At 50.5% G+C, this 20765-nt stretch overlaps 2 protein-coding genes, 1 long non-coding RNA gene and 1 pseudogene across 3 annotated transcripts; 1 reads left to right on the top strand and 3 right to left on the bottom strand.

Annotated features, from left to right (window-relative positions):
• The first annotated feature begins 3247 nt into the window (after nucleotides 1-3247).
• On the top strand, nucleotides 3248-3933 carry LOC140222018 (uncharacterized). The gene is made up of 2 exons (XR_011897507.1): nucleotides 3248-3499; nucleotides 3606-3933. It is a non-coding gene; the product is annotated as an uncharacterized lncRNA (long non-coding RNA).
• Nucleotides 3934-4081: 148 nt separating this feature from the next.
• Nucleotides 4082-6518, bottom strand: LOC117848363 (receptor-like protein 2). The gene has a single exon (XM_034729737.2). The coding sequence runs from the start codon at nucleotides 6296-6298 to the stop codon at nucleotides 4193-4195; it is 2106 nt and encodes a 701-aa protein (XP_034585628.1). The 5' UTR covers nucleotides 6299-6518; the 3' UTR covers nucleotides 4082-4192.
• Nucleotides 6519-12890: 6372 nt separating this feature from the next.
• Nucleotides 12891-15582, bottom strand: LOC117849283 (receptor-like protein 2). Its single transcript, XM_072291998.1, has one exon. The coding sequence runs from the start codon at nucleotides 15293-15295 to the stop codon at nucleotides 13136-13138; it is 2160 nt and encodes a 719-aa protein (XP_072148099.1). The 5' UTR covers nucleotides 15296-15582; the 3' UTR covers nucleotides 12891-13135.
• Nucleotides 15583-16817: 1235 nt separating this feature from the next.
• Nucleotides 16818-19709, bottom strand: LOC140220077 (receptor-like protein 2; annotated as a pseudogene).
• Nucleotides 19710-20765: the final 1056 nt, after the last annotated feature.

The following is a 20765-nucleotide window of genomic DNA, read 5'->3' as shown; positions in this document are numbered from 1 at the left end:
ACCCCCAGAAGGTTTCCCATGACCTCTGCCAGGGGCAGCGCCCTCCGTCTCCATGGTGGATCCGTTTAATCCGCCGTACTCCAACGTCAGCAGCAGCAGATCAAAGCGTACCTCGCCATTCGCCATGGAAGCCGTTGCTGACGACCCTGACCCGCACTGCCGTGGTGGCAGCCGTGGTCTCCATGCGGTGCCTGTGCCCTACCCCGTGTTGTCGTGGTTGCAGTAGGGGCCTCTGTGCGGTGCGTCCACCTCGTCACCAACGGATTGCGTGGTGGCACCTCCGCACCGCCCCATCATCTTCGCTACCCCGTCGGGCCGCGACTCAAGCCCCTCATCCGGATCCCGCATCGCACGGGGCTCTCCACCACCGGCCGCGTCGCCTGCTCTGATAGGATCCTCCGCACCCAGCGGTATGGCTATGCCCCGCCCGCCTCATTTGCCTCGCGCAAGCTCTCGCCGCCGTTAGCCCGGACATGCACCGCCCGACCCGGCGGATTTCTCCGCCGCTGCTGGCTGGGACCCGCGCCACCCCGGTGCGGATCCCCCACCTCCAGCCGGGACCTACGCCGCTCGACCCGACTGAATCCTCCGCTGCCCCTGGCTGGGACCCGCAACACCCAACCGTCTGAATCCTACACTGCCCTGGTGCGGATCAGCCCTACCCATCCCCATCGCCGTCCGCCGGCCATCTTGAGCCTCTATCGATTCCTCTCTCGCATGCTATTCCGTGGTGACTGGTGATAGAAGGAAAGAGATAAGAGGAGGATGAGGGGCCTGTGCTACGCGCACCCGGAGGTGCTACATGAGATGCTGCTGTGTCTTCTTCTTTTTCCTGATCAGAGATCGGGATTGCGTCGCCCACCACCCGTCAACCTCTCGCCTCTATTTCAACATCGGTATCGACTTTACCAGCTCCTACCCCGTCTCCGACTGTGCGGCTTGGTGAGATGGATGGCACCCTAAGGGACGTCCGTGTGCACCGCCTTTCTCACTGCTTCGTCCGCATGTCGACCTCCGCTGGCTCGTCGTCACCTCCACTGTTCGGGACACCTCCGCTGACTTCACCCATCTTAGTCTCACCTCGCGCATACTCGGTCTAATCAGCCGATGTGCGTGATCCACCCAGCTCCCGTGACGTTCATCCTCATATTGCGCACCTCTTCCCCGAGTATGGAGGGCTACCACGGTATTGCCTCTTCGGGCAGCAGCGGTGCCACTCGTGGTCTTTTTTGCCGTTACATCCTCACCGCCGCCAACCACATCAACGACCTTGTCGTTGACTACGAGTCGCTTCGCCCTACGCGCATGGTCTTCATCAGGCTGTTCGAGTTCTTCTCCGTCTCCTTCGAGCTCCACCTCCGCGTCATTCGGATCATCAGGCCTTGCATCAGATCATTCGGGTCTATCTTCTCGCTTCATCCAGCACCACCTAGTCGCCTGCGTCGCCGTCTAATCTCCACCTCATTCGTCTACTCCAGCAACCGCGAGCTGCATCGGCATCTTTTGCCTCGCCATTCTTCTACGGCTGCGACCGCCATGGAGGCCTTCTCTACTGGTCCCTCATACAACGACGCCTGGTTGTGCACTCTCCCTTGCACGTCTGGTATTGGCAACGCCAGTGTGTGCCATCGTCCCCGATGCGTTCCCTGCCTGGCAAACCTAGGAATGTCTCGCCCGATGGCTTGACTGCATTGACTTCGGCATCGTACCCCTCCCCTCTACGATTGCCTCGATGCGTCACCATCTTCGTCTTTGGCATCTTCCCCTACATGCCACCAACCTGATGGCGCCTCCTTGTGCGTCCACAGCTTCATGTGCGGCTCCCTCGTCTTCGGCAACCTCGATAGCTACGTCGACCACAGCTACTCTATGCACGGCATCCTCGACCATGGCTACTCGTCCTCATGCTCGGCTACCTCAACATCGGCACAAAAGTGATGGATCTGAACTAGCTTAGCACTTAACTTAGTTACTCAAACCAGTGATCAATGACAGCACATCTAGTGGGTATAACACTTGATCTAGGTTAATCAACATTATCTTAGGTCTAAACAAGAGAAACCAAGAGGCAGAGAGAGATGGTACCGAGATCAGAGAAAACAACCATCGGTCTTAGAAGAAGAGTCGGCCATGGGTGGTGATGGCGGCGTCGACGGCGTGTGTGGGCGGCGGCGGCGGCGCGGCGCAGGTGGCAGCAGAACTTCCTGCTGCTTACAGTGCTAGTAGATCGGGTTCTCGAGTCTGTTAGGTGGGTGAGTGGGCGCGGCAAACTTCAGCGTGTGTGCCCCCAGCCCCTACCTCTCTCTTTATAGCGCTGCGACGGGAGCCCGCAACCATGAGTTGGTTGTGCGCCCCCGATCAGGGCGCGAGATAGGGTCCGACTCGATCGTTGGACCGAGTCGGTGGAGATCAAACTCTAACAAAAAAGGCTATCATCTGCATGAGTTACTCGTCGGTTTTCTCTCCAGTCACAGCATCCGCACCGCACCAATGTTATCACGCGGGGGATGTCAGTCCGTCAGCTTTTGCCTTCGACTTCTTGTCCAGTCTCACCATCTGCGGTGCTCCCACTGTGACTGCGGGGGATGTTAGAGTATATTTGGTAGTTGTAGATATACGTATCGTAGGCTGCCATATGTATCCAGGGGAGCTTTGCCCCCAAGTCTCTTTACTCTAATATATACCGGCTGAGACCTCAATGCAATACAATCCATCTATTATATGCAATCTATTCTTCCTATTCTTCCTACAAGAAGTAACACAAGAAAAATACCAAAGAAAGCCATGGCCAGCCTGGAATGAGGTGCTCTCTGGATGTTTTTTCTCACGAAAAAACCTAGTTTTGATCCGAGTAGCAAGTGCATTTGCAAAGGCATTGTTACAGAAAAGTGGCTAACTTGGAGCTATACTACCTGAGTGTATGTTTATTGTTGATGAATGATAAGTACGGACCAAGGAGCAGGTAGAGAAACAGGAATTGTGAGAAGTCATTGACCAATTAAGCATGGAAAACTGACGCTTCAATTTGCTGCTGGATGGAGACCACTGCCAGATCATTAGTGGTTCATCTATATCATGAAAAGGATAGTGATTGAGGGGTGGACTCAATCAAATTGTATCTTTCCTGCAGCAATGGCGATGGCGACTGATATTGGTGAGCCAGGACAATTTGGCGACGCTATCTTCTTGACCTGGTATGCTAATTTCCTTCCACTTTATTTCACTTACTGTATACTGTTACAAGGCAGGTTGCACACGACTCAACCAGCTTTTCTGGATCATTGCAGTCTGCTGCAACCCATCAAAGTATTATGTCAAAAACTTCTACATGAGAGTTCTCAACACCTGCGCTCAGCACTCATCGTGGCATAGTTCCCAATCTATTCCACATGTCACCAAGATACAAGCCTCCTCCATCGACCATGTCCATGCCTGTCAATGAAACTCTTGGGTCAAAATTCACCACCACCATGGCTTTTCTTCAGGCTCAATAAACCAGGTGTGTGTACACCTATGTTGCATTTTTGGAGTAAGAGTAACTAAAGTAGTAGTTAAGTTGTGAGAGTTGGCAAGTCACTTTTGACATTTGTGGATTCCTTTGGCAGGCACCGTCTGTTCTCTATATATTTCAGCAAGGCCAATCCACCTTCCAGTTGCATGATTCAGGAATGACGAAACAAGAAGATCTGGGACTCAAAACACGGCGATTTTCCACGGCATCAACACAGAAGAAGATTTACACACAACTATGACCTCCATTCCTCTTCCTCACCATCTGGGTTCACCATTTCGTGTGAACGTGTAATCCGGTGGCTTGGTCATATCATATCACGTGCAGACGTGCTGCTGTAACTCGTTGACAAATGCACAAAGGGTTAGGATTTTGGGCAGCAATTATGTTAATATAGCCCAGTGTCTTCTTGACCCGGAGAATTAATGGTTGTGATGATGGGAGAGAACATCTTTGTTTACCTGATTGGCTGATGCATTTACTTTATTTCTCTTTCACCCGGTTGATCTTTAGCGTGGATGTTTCCTTTCTTGTGACTTGGAAGCAGTTGACACAATGCTAGGTCATCCGGAACATAATATGGTTTGCAACTCTGCTAATCTCGATAATCATAGATGTTGCCACAACCAGAGGTGGAGCCGCATATACAAAGTACAATCACAATTTCATAGCTAACTGAGACTAGCCATAAAACTTTGACAAGACTAATTGATCATAAAGGAACCCTACACCGAAGAAAGCACAAAAACTAATCACAAAGGTGATCCTTCTGTCTGCTTGTTCCATGGAGAGACTAGGGACTGCAGATGAGTCATTAACCATAATAGCACGTAACTTCGGGTTCCCTTCAAAGCTTGAATTTGGAAATGTATCGAACTGACCTCCAGTTGGAATCACCCCCTCTAAGTCATTATTAGAAATATTGAACTTTGCGAGGAAGCTCAGTTCGTTCAGTGCCAATGGGATTTCACCTGTGAGATAGTTGCTAGACAAGTCTAGCACTTGCAGGTTCTTCAGGCTGCAGAGCTGCTGTGGAATCTCTCCTGATAAGTAGTTGAAGCTGAGGTTGAGTTCCGCGAGTGATTTCAAATGACCTATCTCCTTGGGGATTGTACCAGTTAATTTATTATTACCTAGGAAGAGCATTTTAGGGATAGTGGTGAGTGTCCGGTATTGAAGTGATGAAGCTATATAAACAGGAAGTTCAAATAAACTTGTATCGACATGGGTTGCAGTCATGTTAGATTTTAGCATTTTCATATCCATTAAGGCTGCTGGGATCCCCCCTGTTAGTCTGTTATCTGATATGTCTAGAGTGATCAGTGACTCTAGGTTTTTGATCCAGGCAGGTATTGATCCGCTGAGATGATTCATGTTCAACAACAGCACCTGCAATTTCTTGAGCTTTGATAGCCAGAGAGGTATTTTTCCAGACAATGAGCAATTAGATATCGAAAGAAACTGAAGATTCTGAAAACCAGCAATTGTCTCATCCTCTGGCATGGCCTCACCCTTGAAATTATTCCCAATAATTAGGGTAGTCAGGGTACTAGAATTATTGAGGATTCGAAGCGCGTTTGTAATATTTGTAAAATTGTTGACACTAAGTGATAGGAAAGCAAGAGACTTCAGCTCCCCTATTCTCGGTGAAAGTTGCCCATGCAGATTGTTCGCAGATAGCCGCAGTGCAGTCAGATTGCTGCAAGAGTAGATGCTTTCTGAAATTGTGCCAGTGAAGTTGTTTCCCAAAAGATCAAGTATCTTAAGATTGATCAGATTCGAGAAGTTGAACTTGTTAAGTTCTCCGCTGAACTTATTCATCTTTAGGTTAACTGTTACAAGATCTGTGCAATTGCTCAGAGCTGATGGTAGCTCCCCAGACATGTTGTTGCGGGATAAGCGGAGCTCCTGTAGTCTTTTGAGCTGACCTATGGAGTCTGGAATTTTGCCAATTAACATGTTATTGCCAAGATCAAGGTGACATAGATTTTTGAGGTTGATTATGCGTGCACCATCAATCACTCCATGTAAACCATTGCTGGGAAATGATAGGTACTCTAATGAGGAAGCATTGAAGAGTTCATCAGGAAGTGGCCCACTGAGGCTGTTGTATCCAGCCTTAAGTACCCTAAGTGCAGAGCATTTACCTAGACCGGTCGGGATGCTGCCATTAAATTTGTTGTGGGTAAGGTCAAGCACTGCAAACGACAATGAGCTGATGCAGAATGATGAAGGTATCAATCCTCGGAACTGGTTGTTGCTCGCATTGAGCACAACCAGACTACTTGTTTTCTCCCACACTGCAGATGGAAACTCTCCGGTAAACAAGTTGTTTGAGATGTTCAATACCTGCAGTGGCCTGTTATTAGTCACTGAAGAGTTGCTCTCTTGTGGTTGCAGGACCCTGCTGAGTTGGTTGAAGCTGACATCGAGCACGACGATGCTACTGGAGGTCAGAAGCTCCGATGGAAGGCTGCCAGTGAAGGAGTTGCACGACAGGTTGAGGCTCTGAAGGTTAGAGAGGTCACCAAGGGATGGTGAGATACAGCCTTGAAGGCCTCTGAAAGCCAAGGAGACCTCAACCACCGCTCCGTCGCCGCTGCAGCTTACGCCTTCCCACTTGCAGCAATCAATGTCATTCTTCCACAACGCTGTGAGGCCATTGTCCTGCGAGAGCCCCGTGAGGAACTGGAGGAGGGAGGCCTTCTCCTGCTCGTTGCATGAGGAGGCGAGAGAGGCCATGGAAAGAAGCAGCAGCGTACCGAGAGCGAGGCCAATGAAAGCCATGGCCCTTAAGCTCTGCTGCTATTTTTGGAGGATGACAGGATGTGGTATTCGCTTCATGGTGTTTCCTCGTGGAACTGTGACAGATTTATATGCTGCAATTTGCAGGTGAGTTTCCAGAAAGCACAGACCTTAAACAATAACAATCACATGTATTCTGTTGTGCACATGACAGAGAAAACGATGAGGTGATGGACCATGGAGAGACGTGCTCTTCTTGACTGAACTCGGTTACTTGTGGCTAGCACTGGCAAGAGGTAAGGTCCATAATGTTCCCACTGGTTTTAGCTTTGTTTTGAGTATTCTCCAATTATTGGAACCACTGATATTTACTGGCAATGTCAGGACCATATGGCAAACAAGAACAGGACAGTCTTGGCGTGTCCGTTGCTTTCATACCACTCGATGGCAGCCAGGAAACCGCCGCGTGCAGTCGCCACCCACCTCGAACATCACCGGCCGCGCAGCTTCGTTCATGGTGTGTAACTGGGTGCTGGACCAGTGGTAAGTTTGAAAAAGAGAGGAGAGTTTGGTTTGCGTCAGTTATGTGGTCGTCAGGTCAATGCAAACTGAGTTCCAACTTGCTGGATTCCTCTTGGGTGTGTAGCATGATCTGCACGTTTATTCTCGCTACTGTTTGTGACTTGTTTCAGCTTGTCTCACATGAACTGAGCTGAAGTGAACAAGATGCGATACTCTGTGGATATCAATTGCCAAGGAGATTGCTTCGGCCTTTTACGGCGATGGCAATTTGCCACGAGTTTGCATTGAGCAGAGTGAACTTGCTTTTTTTGAGATGTAGTAGAGTGAACTTGCTTGGAGCCTTGGACTACTGATTCTTGGGGAAAAAAAAAGGGTACTTCCATAAGAATTGGAGAGCACCTCGCCGCTGATAGTGCAGTTGCAGTCTGTAAATTCTTGGACAGCAAAAGAAACCCTGAAATTTGTTCAAGCACAGACAGGTTGGAGAAACAAAACGTGGCTTATTTGGGCCTTATGCATCTGTTAGTTGCAGTGTGGTCACTTGGTGTAAAAGGACAGGTCACTTGCTGTGCTTGACTACACCTGGGCACTGGTCCATGGAGTAAGCTTGGTCTCTGCTCCCAGCCTCCCCATCGTGTTCAAGAAATATTCTCATTGTTTTTTTTTTCCTTCTTGAGCGAATAGATATTCTCATTGTTATCCTGTAGCTTTTGTAATGCGGAGTCTGGAGAAGAACATTTCCTCCTATTCGGGCCGCTATTACTCTTTTAGAGCACAGGGGCTGTTGGATCGGACTTTCCGAGCCGAGTTGCTGGGCTTTTCTAGGCCCAGTCCAACCGGGTACAATTCTTCCAAAACGGACCCTGTGCTTGCTTCGAATTACACTCGTCTCCGCGCGCCGCGTTCCTCTTGCAGTCTTCTACTCTTCTTCCCCTTCCTGGGCGGCGCTCCAGCAACAAACCGCGAGGCAATGGGGGCTGCAGCGGCGGCAACGGAGAGCGCCGAGGGGTTGGATTCGCTTCTCCCTGGTCATAATCTGTGCAGTGAGCGTTTCCGATTAGTTGGTGTTGATTTTCCATTTCCCGGCAGTGCTCAGCCGTGCGCAGAGCAGCAGCAAAGGGATTCCGGGGGGTTTATCCTCCCTACTAAGCTGTAGGAAGAGGACGCATCGCTGCTGATTCTAGGCCCCTCGCGTTCAAGATTACTCACTCCCCAGTCATCCTCCAACGCCAGGCAGAGGCAGTGGGGATCGTGCTGCGCGCGACGGCGGAAGGTCGCCGGAGCCCATGGAGGCGAGGCCAGTGAGGCTCGCTCCAGATCCGAGGTACATTCGGCAGAGACCTTGTTGGGAAACCTAGGATAATTGGTCCAAGCTTTGGGATGCACTACAGAAAGACTGTCCATTATACATGTTAAACACGGGAGTTTGGGAACTGCACAACACCTTAATACGGGTGTGGCTATCTCATATATATCTCAGAAGTGGATGGAACAAATTCATGAGCCCGAAGAACGGAACCAAGGCGCGCATGCCATGCACGAGGAGCCTGCTTCACGCCATAGAGAGCCTTAACAAGACGACACAAATGATGAGGACGAGCAGGATCAACAAACCTCGGAGGCTAACGCATATATACCTCTTCCTCCAAGACTCTATGGAGAAAAGCATTCTGAACATACAGCTGGCGTAGAGATCACCCTCTTGTAACAGCCGATGAGAGCAGCAGACGAATGATAGTAGGCTTGACAACCGGGCTGAAAGTATCCTCATAATCAAGACCATACCTCTGTTTGAATCCTTTAGCCACTAAGCATGCCTTATAGCGTTCAATAGAGCCATCAGCATGTTTCTTGACCTTGAACACCCTCCTAGAATCAATAATGTTAACGCCAGAGACAGGAGGAACCAGCTGCCAAGTATCATTCTTCAAAAGTGCATGAAACTCCTGCTCCATTGCACAACGCCAGTGTGGAATGCCAAGAGTAGCCTGAAAATGCCGAGGTTCAGCAGTGGGATCAGCCTCAGCTTGTGCCGTGCATGCCGCAATCCATGCAACCGTGCCATCGGTGCGTTCTCGCGGGCGAAAGATGCCGTTCTGGTTGCGTGTACGAGGACGCAGAACAGCGGGTGCAGGGGGTGGCAACAACGAAGTTGCAGCAGGCGTCGGTGGCGACGCAGGGCCATCGCTGGGCGCAGAGGAGGCCACAGGCGATGGAGGTACAGACGCGTCACGCGACACGGAAGCAGGCGTCACTCCCGATGGAGAGGCAGGCGCGGAACGAGGTGCAGACGCTGGCGTCGCTCGCAAGGCAGGGCCCGGTGACGAAGGCCCATGCTGGTCCTCAGCGGAGGAGGCTAGCTCAGGTGCTGGGCCGAGCGACAAAGGCCCACCCGGGGAGGCGACGCGGTCCAGGGCAGCAACGCGGTCAGGAATGCATGGCGCATGCACCCGATCATCGTTCAGCACGTGATCGACGTCCGGTGCCTGGGCGATAGGAGGCACCTGATCATCCAAGAGCTGAAGATGCGCTCCTCTGCCAGTACTTGTGGAATGATTAGGTAGCAAAGCAGGGGTATACGCAACATCTACAAATTGATCAGGCGAAGGTAAAAGAGAATGCACAGGTGGCGTGGGAGTAGTGGTAGTGGTCGGGAGTGCAGAAAAGGGGAACACATTCTCATCAAACATAACATCACGGGAAATGTAGACACGGTTAGATGGAACATGAAGGCATTTGTACCCTTTATGGAGAGAACTATACCCAAGGAAGACGCACTTCTTAGACCGAAACTCTAGCTTACATTTATTATATGGATGAAGGTGAGGCCAACACGCACATCCAAAAACTTTGAAAAACGTATAATCTGGAATTTCATTGAGCAAGAGTTCAAGTGGTGTTTTCATGTTGAGGAGCCATGTAGGAAGCCTATTAACGAGGAAACATGCTGTGGAAAAAGCGTCACTCCAAAACCGAAAAGGAACGGAGGCATGAGCTAGTAGAGTTAAGCCAGTTTCTATAAGGTGGCGATGCTTACATTCAGCTGCGCAGTTTCTGCTAATGTGTATGAGGACAAGACACACGGTGCGAGATCCCAAGCTTATTAAAAAAGGTATTGAGGTTGTGGTACTCACCCCCCAATCAGATTGAACATGAATAATCTTATGCAGAAGGAGACGCTCAACATGCACTTGAAATTGAATAAAGACATCGAACACATCAGATTTGCGCTTGATAAGATAAAACCAAGTAAATCGACTATAAGCATCAATAAAACTGACATAGTAATTATGGCCACTAACAGATGTTTGGGCAGGACCCCAGATATCAGAAAACACAAGCTCAAGTGGAGTTTGGACTACACGACTTGACCTAGAAAAAGCAAGCTGGTGACTCTTTCCCTGCTGACAGGAATCACAAACTGTTTCAGCATTTTTATTGGACACAACTGGAAGCTCATGGCAGTGAAGAACATGACGAACTATGGGGATAGCAGGATGACCAAGACGCGCGTGCCAATGAGAGGACGACACACGAACACAGCTGAAAGCTCGAGAGACAGGCAGCTCATCAAGCACATAAAGACCATGGCGCAGTCGACCTCTAAGGAGTACGTCCCTCGTGTCCCAATCCTTAATAAAAAATGGAAATGGTGAAATTCAGCAAAGATATTATTGTCACGAGTAAGTTGAGGAACTGACAACAAACTACGTGCAACTGAAGGAACTCGAAGGATATTGAGGAGATGCAACTTTTGTGAATTATAAGTAAGAAGGGAAGCCTGACCAATATGTGAGATGTGCATACCTACGCCAATGGCAGTGCGAACCTGATCATGACCACGATATGGCTCTTGAGTAGAGAGCTTGCGCATCTCACTCGTCAGGTGATTGGTAGCTCCCGTATCCATGTACCATGAAGCATCAATGGGATATGAAGGAGTGTGTCCATGCTCGTGACTCGCCAAAGCAGCCTGTTTCTCATTGCCCTTTCCATTGTTGCCAATGCCCAAAAAATCATGCTTGAAACGACAATGGCAGCGTGAGGCAATATGACCCGCAAGGCCGCACAGCTGGCAGGGCACCTGGGCGCCACATGAGGGACAGCAGGCACTCAGGCGACCGCCCGTGGGGGCGTTGGTGGGGCGCGATGGCTGGGGCGGGGGCGCCGGTTTGCTACCCCCGTTCGGCGGCTTGTAGGGTGCCGATTTGCCGCGCGAGGCGACGTTGGCTGAAGAGAAGCTGGGGGTCGCATGACGAGCCTTAACGCGCTGTTCCATCGCGAGAAGACGTGAGTACAGCTCGTGATGAGGACACCACGAGTACATCTACACCAGCAGCACCTCAGGCGCCTCCAGTTGCTCCTCCACCTCAGGCGCCTACAGTTGCTCATCCAGTTGGGCCAATCACTCGAGCCCGTGCGAGAGAATTAAACTTCATCATGCTGTTAAGGAACGAAGGCCCATCGGAATAAGAAGATGGCCCAACAGGGCAGCCTAGGTGGGGTGCCTAGGGTTGGGCGCCGTGACCCCTTCAGACTCCAGGGGCTGCACCCCCTTTATTTAGTCCGAGTCCTTTTTGTTTACGACTTGAGTTTTGTTTTACATCTAGCTTTAGCTACTCTTGAACACGCGCAAATACGCGCTGTCCTTGTGTGATTCAGAACTCCACCTTCGAGTGATATTTAGATTGCTCGCCTCTTTTTCTTGTTCGTTCTTCGATTGCGGACAGGAATCAATCTTCGTGATCAGGCTGATCTCGCACCGGCGAGGTTGGTAACCATCGGGAGTTGGTTCAGCGATTGCATTGGCGCTTCGGGTTCGCTCGTCGTAGTCGGATCGTGAGGGTCTACTTCCACCAAGTCGAATTTATCTCCACTCACCGAAAGATCGGGCACTCCGACTCTATCAGCTCGCGTGGCTGAATAGGAGTGTCGCGCCCATTGATGTTCTCCACGAGATTGTCGTAGTCGTCATCCAGCCCATTGAGGATGTAGGAGGTGAAGTCCTCGGGGCGAAGCGGCTAGCCAATAGAGGCGAGAGTATCCGCCAGGCCCGTGACCATGTTGAAATAGTCGGTGATGGTGCAGTCAAGCAACTTCACCTCGCCAAGCTGTGTGCGAATAGCATGGGCTCGCGCCTACGACTGAGACGTAAAGCTGGTGTGGAGAGCAGCCCACGCATCCTGAGACGTAGCGGCGAAGATGACCAGCGACACCACGCCCTCCGTGAGCGAGGACTGAATAGCGGAGAGGATGGCCTGATCCTGAGCCACCCATGCATGATACGCCGGATGATACGGTGAAGGGCACGACAGTGTACCGTCGACATAGCCCTCCAAGTAGCGGCTGCGAAGAAGAAGAGGCAGCACTTGTGCGCGCCACGACAGATAATTATCCAGTGTGAGCTTCACCGGTATGAGGTGCACAAAGTAGAAGGGCTGAGGGGCACCGCTGAGGACGGCCGCAGCATGCTCCACGTGGGCAGCCGGAGGTGGTACAGGTGCGGCGGAGGGTGACGCATAGTAGCCAAATGGCGGAGCACTAGCGAGGGCTGGCGAGGGGCCAACCAACACGGTCGATGTTGAGGACGCGTCGTAGGGCACGCCATACGGCGGAGGCTGATACGCGCCATGGGTCAGCGGCGCGTGGACTCCGTAGGTCATTGGCGATGGCCCACCATAGGACGGGGGTGCAGGCGCGCCATAGGACGACGGCACAGGCGGTCCGTAGGACGGCGTCGGCACACCATACGGCGTCAGCGGGGGCCCACCATAGGAGCCGCTGTTTGACGGCGGCGCGATGGAATCGGACGCGGATGGGGGCGGCCAATGGACCATTGTCGAGGCACCGTGGGGCGCGGACGTCGCAGTAGGGGCGCCGATCGAGGGCGCCGCAGGCGGAGGTTCAGCAGTTGCGACGAGGGGCGCAGCCATGGGCAGCTGCCGGGGATGTGCCCACGCGAGGGGCTGGGACTCCATGAACGGAGAGGCAGCAGCTAACGAGAACGGTGCAGCAGCGGAGATCGCGCCGTCGGCAGGGGCCGACGCGGAGGCGCCGGCGGCGGAAAGCATGGGTCGAACGACCTAGCCTGATACTATGTTAAACACAGGAGTTTGGGAACTGCACAACACCCTAATACGGGTGTGGCTATCTCATATATATATAGGGATACAGAACGTGTACAATACAAGTTACAAAGACATGTACAGCTACTACGTATAATACAGTCTAACAATACATTGCTTTTTCTTTCTTTCTTTATTTTTTGAGAATGTGTCCATTATACATTGCTAAACCTTTGTAGCAGCCAGTATGACCAGAATTGTTGTAATACCATGTATGAGCTATAAACTAAGACTAGCCAAAATACCTTGATACGACAATTTGATCATACAACACCCCTAAACCAAAGAAAACACTAAAAGCAATCGCAAAGGCAACCCTTCTGTCTGTCTTTTCTGTGGAGGGCGTAGGGACAGGAGGTGGTTCTGCCGTTCCACAGTGCCGATCAACAATTATACCACACAACTTTGGGTTCCCTGCAAAGCTTGAATTTGTGAATGTACTGAACTGGCCTCCAGTTGGAATTGGCCCTTCTAAGTCGTTATTAGAAACATTGATTGCAGAGAGGAAGTGCATGTTGCTCAAAGCTGAAGGGATTGCACCTGTGAGAATGTTGTTTGATAAGTCTAGCACTTGAAGGTTTGTCAGGCTGCAGAGCTGTGGTGGAATCTCTCCTGATAAGCTGTTGTAGCTGAAATTGAGTGCAGTAAGTGATTTCATCTGACCAATCTCTTGGGGGATCACACCGGTGAGGTTATTATAGGCGAGATTAAGCACAATTGGGAAAGCACTGGTTATTCGGGTCTGATGTGATCGATCTGCGTAAACAGGTAACCCAAAAACCCTTGGATCCAAAAGGATTGTTGGTAACATTGGCATCTCCATTAAGGCTGTTGGTATTTCCCCTGCAAGGTTGTTATGTGATATGTCCAGATAGAAAAGCGAATTTAAGCTTTTGATCCAAGCAGGCACTGGCCCACGGAGTTGATTCATATACAAAAATAGCATAACCAAGTTTTTGAGGTTTGATAGCCAAAGAGGTATTGTTCCAGACAATGAGCACTCAGATATGGAGAGAATCTGAAGATTCTGAAAACCATCAATTTTTTCATCTTCTGGCATGACTTCACCGATGAAGCTGCCCCTTACGAATAGCACAGTGAGGTTCTTACAGTCCTTGAGGCCATGAAGTGCATTTGTGATATTTGTAAAATTGTTGTAACTAAGCGACAGGAAAATAAGAGACTTCAGATTTGCTATTCTTAGTGAAAGCTGCCCATGTAAGTTGTTGCCAGATAACCGCAATGCAACCAGCTTGCTGCATAAGTAGATGCTTTCTGGAATATTGCCGGTGAAATTGTTGTACAGAAGATCTAATACCTCTAGATTGATCAGGCTGGTGAAGTTAACACTGGTAAGTTTTCCGCTGAAATAATTTCCCTTGAGGTCAATTGCTATGAGATTTGTGCAATTGCTCAGAGCTGATGGCAACCCACCAAACATGTCATTATAGCCCAAACGAAGCTCCTTGAGTCTCTTGAGCTCACCTATTGAGTCTGGGATCTTTCCATTTAGCATATTACCTCCAAGATCAAGGATTGCCAGATTTCTGAGATTCATCATGTGTGCACCATCAAGTATTCCCCGCAAACCATTGTCGGGAAAAGAGAGGTACTCTAATGAGGAAACATTGAAGAGGTCATCTGGGAGTGTCCTGTTGAGGTTATTGTGGCCTGCCTTGAGTACTCTAAGCGCAGAGCATTTACCTAGACCGGACGGAATGCTGCCACTGAATTGGTTATAGGAAAGATCAAGCTCTGCAAAGGATGTTGAGCTGATGCAGAAGGAAGACGGCATCCATCCTTGGAAGCTGTTGTTGCTCGCATTGAGCACAACAAGATTAAACTTATTCTCCCACAGGATGGATGGGAACTCTCCTGTAAACAAGTTGCTCGAGATGTTCAATACCTGCAGTGACCTGTGATCAGGGACTGATGAGCTTAGGTTTTGTTGCAGGACCCGGCTGAGCTGGTTGAAGCTGACATCAAGGAAGATGATGATGTTGGAGGTCAGCAGCTCTGACGGAAGGCCGCCAGAGAAGGAGTTGTATGATAGGTTGAGGCGCTGTAGGTTGCTGAGGTCAGCAAGGGACGGCGAGATGCTCCCCTCAAGGCCTCTGGACGCCAAGAAGATCTCGATCACCATGCCATCAGCGCTGCAGGTGATCCCTTCCCACTTGCAGCAGTCCGTGCCGTTCCGCCATGACGCTGAGAGGCCGTTGTGCTCTGACAGCCCGGCAAGGAACTGGAGGAGAGAGCTCATCTCCTGCTCGGAGCATGAGGTGGCTGGAGAGGCTAACGAAAGCAGCAGCACAGTTGCGAGGGCAATGGAAGGAGCGGCCATCATGGTGCTCTTGCCATCGCGTGAGCTCGGATGATGCGGTATCAGCGCCATGGCAAAGCTCTTGCGGATGACAGCAAGTGTATGTGACTACAAGACCAAAACAAAACTGCAGGTGGAAGGTCAAGAACAACTAGATCGAAGTGACAGACTGACAAGGGAGGGAGACGCTCAGACGCACGCGCTCTTGACTGGTGATATTCTTAGCTACTGAGGTCGTGAACTCGTGATATGGACTATTATGTGTATCAGAAACCTCAAGCTTAACGTGTGAAAGCCGGCAGGCGACTTGGCTAGTACTTGAGAGGATTGTAGCAGCTAATCCCTGGCTCTGTGTCTGTGCTCTTTATTGCTTAATCTTTTAAGGTTAATTACATGGACAATTAATTCTATATCTACAGGGAGTTCAACGTTTTATATCTTGCAGGCAATACATGCTGCTGAATTGTACTTAAAAACTATTTTAAGGCCCTCTTTGTTTGGACTTTCCAGCAGCTTTCTACCCTTAGAAGCCGAAAGCTCAAACAAACGGACAACTTCTGGGTTGAGCTTTCCAAAAGCCAAAAGCCTACAAAAGCTATGATTACATGGAAAGCCTAGAAGCAGTGAAATGTGATCTTTCCGCAGCTTTCTACGTTAAGATCGTGAAAATTACCCACCTGCCATCGTTTATGTTGCGAATCGGTCATTTTCCTTTCCTCAGCTCCATCTCCATTGCGTCATCTCCCTCTCCTCCGGTCTTCTGGCGCCCGAGTCATGACCGGCGCGCGCCCCTCCTCCGCCCAGATGACGCAGCCCTCTGCTCCGCGCGGGTGACGCCCCTCTGCTCCTCCCAGCCGGTGTGGAGGAGCGCGGGGGCGGGGGGCGGGGTCACAGGGGAGCTCCTTCAGTCCAAATCTCCCCCGCTCGCGCAGCACCCCTCCTCCCCGCCAAATCTCGCCCGCCGCTAACCCTCCTGGGCCCCTCCGATGTCCGGTGCTATACCGCTGTAGGAGCGCGGAGCTCCCCGATGTCCCCTCCCCCGTCGGTCTCACCTCCGGCCGCCCCCCGCCTCTTCCCTCTCCCCGTTGGTCTTGCCTTCCGGTCGTCGAGCAAGGGCAAAGGCCGATAGATCCAGCCGGCGTCCAAGGTTGAAGAAAAGCCTAACATGTGGACCTCACAGAATTGACACTCCATCCAACCATTCCAAAAGCTAGGTTGCCAAACGGTGTTAGCTTTTTAAAAGCCAGCTTTCGGAAAGTCACCCTTCTAGGGAGCAAAAGCTAAAAGCTAGCTTTCTAAAAAGTTTGGAAAGCTAAAACTCAAATAAATAGGACCTAAAGCATGTTTACCAGTCACAATCAACTATTCAACTTGCAGCTTGGTGAGATTACAGTGACAGCTTAAAGTCATGTATTCAGCACCATCTATCATGCTGCAGCAGTTGCCCTCCAAACTGAGGCAGCAGCAGATCTGCATGGAGATCGTCCAATTGGCTTAACAAGCTCCAGTTGTAGTGATATGTTTTTGTGAAAGCTACACAGTGGGGGAGACCCCCACTATGGTAGAAAATATATTATAAGAGGAAAGAAAAAGCTGTACACGGACAAGAGTCCAAAGGGCACCTCAGCGCCCAAAAAGAACGGCACCAGATGTCATCCGTTTACATTGATATCCATAGTAGTTAGAGCGATATTCAGGGAGGCAAAAATAATCAAAAGTTGTGCTTTTAGTTCTTAGTCTACTTCTGTCCAAGAGTAAACACATGTTCTAGCTGCCGCAAGACTAGCCAAAATACTTTGACAAGACTATCTGATCATACAACACCCCTACACCAAAGAAAGCCCCGAAAGCTTTGGATTCCCTACTGGAGGGGTTTTGGCGGATCAACAATAGTACCACACAACTTTGGATTCCCTCCAAAGCTTGAATTTGTGAATGTACTGAACTGGCCTCCAGTTGGAATTGGCCCTTCTAGATCGTTATTAGAAACACTGGTTGTAGAGAGGAAGTGCAGGTTGCTCAGATCTGATGGGATTGCACCTGTGAGATGGTTGCTAGACAAGTCTAGCACCTGAAGGTTCGTTAGGCTGCGGAGTTGCGGTGGAATCTATCCTGATAAGTTGTTGGAGCTGAAATTGAGTATAGAGAGCGATTTCAACTGACCAATCTCTTTAGGGATCGCTCCATTGAAGTTATTATAACCAAGGTTCAACATTTTTGGGAAAGCAGTGGTTACCCGGTACTCAAATGATGGACTTATGCAAACAAGTAGCACAAATAGCCTCTGATCCAAATGAATTGTAGTATTTTCTGCTATTAGCATTGGCATCTCCATTAGTTCTACCGGTATTTCCCCTGTAAAGTTGTTTTCTGAGATGTCTAGATAGAATAGAAAAGTGAATTCAAACTTTTGATCCAGGCAGGTACTGGTCCAGAGAGTTGATTATTTTCCAGAAGCAGAATCTGTAGATTTTTGAGGTTTGATAGCCAAAATGGTATCTTCCCGGTCAATGAGCAATCCGACAGGGAGAGAAACTGAAGATTCTGAAATCCATCAATTGTTTCATCTTCTGGCATTGCCTCACCTTTGAAGTTACTCGCAAGAATTAGGACGGCAAGATCCTTACAATCCTTGAGGACATGAAGTGCATTCGTGATATTTGCAAAATTGTTGAAAGAAGCTTACAGGAAAACAAGGGATTTCAAATTGCCTATTCTCGGCGAAAGCTGTCCGTGTAACTTGTTGTCAGATAGCCGCAGTGCATTCAGGTGGCTGCAAGAGTAGATGCTTTCTGGAATTGTGCCAGTGAAGTTGTTGAACAGAAGATCCAACGTCTTTAGATTGATCAAGGTGGAGAAATTGACCTTGGTAAGCTCTCCGCTAAAATAGTTGTTCCTGAGGTCAATTGTTATGAGATTTGTGCAATTGCTGAAAGCTGATGGCAGCTCTCCAGACATGTCGTTGTGGTCCAGATGAAGCACCTCTAGTCTCTGAGCTCACCTATTGAGTGTGGGATCTTTCCATTTAGCCGATTGCCTCCAAGATCAAGATGAGCCAGATTTCTGAGGTTGGTTATGGGAAGTTTTCCATACAAACCATTGTTGGGAAAAGAGAGGTACTCTAACGAGGAAGCGTTGAACAGTTCATCTGGGAGCATCCCAGTTAGTTGATTGTGCCCAGCCTTGAGTACCTTAACCGCAGAGCAATTTCCTAGACCAGCTGGGATGCGTCCACTGAATCGGTTGTATGATGGAACCATGGCCTTCCAGGCGTATGATGGAAATTCTCCGGTGAATCGATTGCTGGAGATGTTTAGCACCTGCACTGGCCAGCCATGGGTGGCCGAAGACGGCAGCTCTCGCAGCTGTCCCTCAAGGCCATTAAAGCTGACGTCGATGACGGCCAAGCCACGGGACGAGGACAAGAGCGGCTCCAATGGCAGTTAGCCCGACAACGAGTTGTGGGAGAGGTTGAGGCGCCGCAGGCCGGTGAGCTCACCAAGAGCCAGCGAGATGGGGCTCTGGAGTCCTCTACCGGGAAGGGAGACCTCAACGACCGCCCCGTCTCCGTCGCAGGCGATGCCTTCCCACGAGCAGCAGCCCGCCGTGCCGTTCCGCCACGACATGGCGAGGCCGCCGTCCCATGATAGCTCCGCAATGAACCGGAGCAGGGAGGTCTTCTCCTGATCAGAGCACGGCTTGGCATGGGAGGCCATGGAGAGCAGCAGCAGGCGAGGGCGATGCCGGAGAACGGCATGGCTGTTGGCTGGTTGCTTGTTTCTTGTTGCTAATGTGTGCTGCTGCATGCTTTTCATATGAAGCCTACTAGCATGGAGGGACAGGAAAGTAATAAGGTTCAGGTTCTGCTGAGCTGTATAGTTCTGCAATGTATGATTATGAAGCACACCAATGAAGGGTAAGAGCATAAACAAGTGTTGACTCGACGGAGATCACAAGCAATTCGCGCCGGGCGAGGAAGCGTAACTCGCATCCTGTATCGCCAGTGTCAAGATAGCTGTGGCTCCCTTTTTTGAAATTTGAACAAGGAAGGGTTGACATGCCGGTCGCTGTAGTTGCACTTATCAGGCGTTTTGTCCATTGTGCACGGAAAGAAAAAAAAGGCATGGTTTGATGTTACGGGTCTGAATTCTCTGAAACACTGATGGAACATGGCGTGCAGTCTGTATCTCTGTCGCTATCCCGTTCGTCACTTGTTACTGGCCTGGGCGGGCTGGAAATTTCTCCGTTGGAACCACAAGCTGATCATACACGGAGGGCGAAGATGATGATCCGTCAGGGGTCAGGTCAGGCCGTCTCACTCCTGTCTCCTCTCCTTGGGATGGTTCAGTCTGAATCTGAACTCGAACAGAGTGATCTGCGGTTGTGAAGGTGCGCGGTATCTCGTTTGTTCGGGAACAAGAACAGACTGGTGTCGACGGTGCCGGCGCCGGCGAGCTGGCGGATCATGCAAGTGGACGGAGATGGGGGATTTGAGATCGGAGGAGGCGGAGAGGACGCGACGGATAGATGATCCTGCAGCAATACGGACGTCCCACGCGCGGTGTCTGAACCGACGCCGCCGCCGCCGCCGCCCGGAGCCCGCGCGTTCCGTGTGAAGGAGAAGGCGGCGGCGCCCGCGGGCGGTTCTAGTGCTCCTCCGAGCACGCGGACTTTGGATGCAGGTCGCCCCGTGCGGCCCCGCAGAGGCCGCCGGCGCCGGCGACCGAGGGACTGGCGGGGGCGGGAAGAGCCGCGAGCCGGCCACTCGGGGTGTCCGATCAGGATCAAGCGGTCCAGATTCGTTGGAGGAAAAGTACAGTGGGAAGGAATTTCTCAGAAACCCCCCTGCTGATCCATTTCTCCTTGCATAAAGGCCCCTCCACTCCCCGAACCCCTTCCTCTTCCCCGCGTCTCCCCGCCAGATCGAGGAGCGAGGAGGCGGGGCGACGGCGATGGCGATGGCAGCGAAGCCGAGTCACGGAGGGCGAGTTCACTGCCGCAGAAACTTTCAGCGCTTCTTCCAGGCTACCGTCCGTGAAGTGCTCAATCATCTCCAGTGAGTTCCACCCAGCGTCGAAGATTGATTTTATGGTTGTCATTTTGCATTGTGTGACTCACCTTCAGGTTCCAACCAACGATCTTCGTTATTGTAATCTTTTACCTCTAATTGCTAGCTACGAATCCTTCTTATGAATTCTCAAGCACATTGCTAGTTGCTACAGGCACATCCAGGTTGCAGAGTAGCTTTAACTTGTAAAATACCATATCAGAAATTCACAAGCACTGAACGTTGACAAGCAAATGAAAATACTGGCCGTGGTTCATTGTTCTGTGTTAGGTGACACATGCTGAGTTTCCTGCAATTTGTCTCAGTTGAGAACTAGTCAACTGTAATTGCAAGTGGGACTTCTCAAAGTTTTGTTCTTCCTTTTTTATATGAAAAAAAAACAAAGGGAAAAAAATATATCACCAAGTGGGTTGTTAAGAAAGCATAATATCGGCTCAGGTCAACCCAATCCAAGCTGTTGCTTGGTAAGATGTT

Source organism: Setaria viridis, chromosome 1, assembly GCF_005286985.2.
Source record: "Setaria viridis chromosome 1, Setaria_viridis_v4.0, whole genome shotgun sequence".
NCBI classification, from domain to species: Eukaryota; Viridiplantae; Streptophyta; class Magnoliopsida; order Poales; family Poaceae; genus Setaria; species Setaria viridis.
This window is presented reverse-complemented; position numbering and strand designations above follow the sequence as displayed.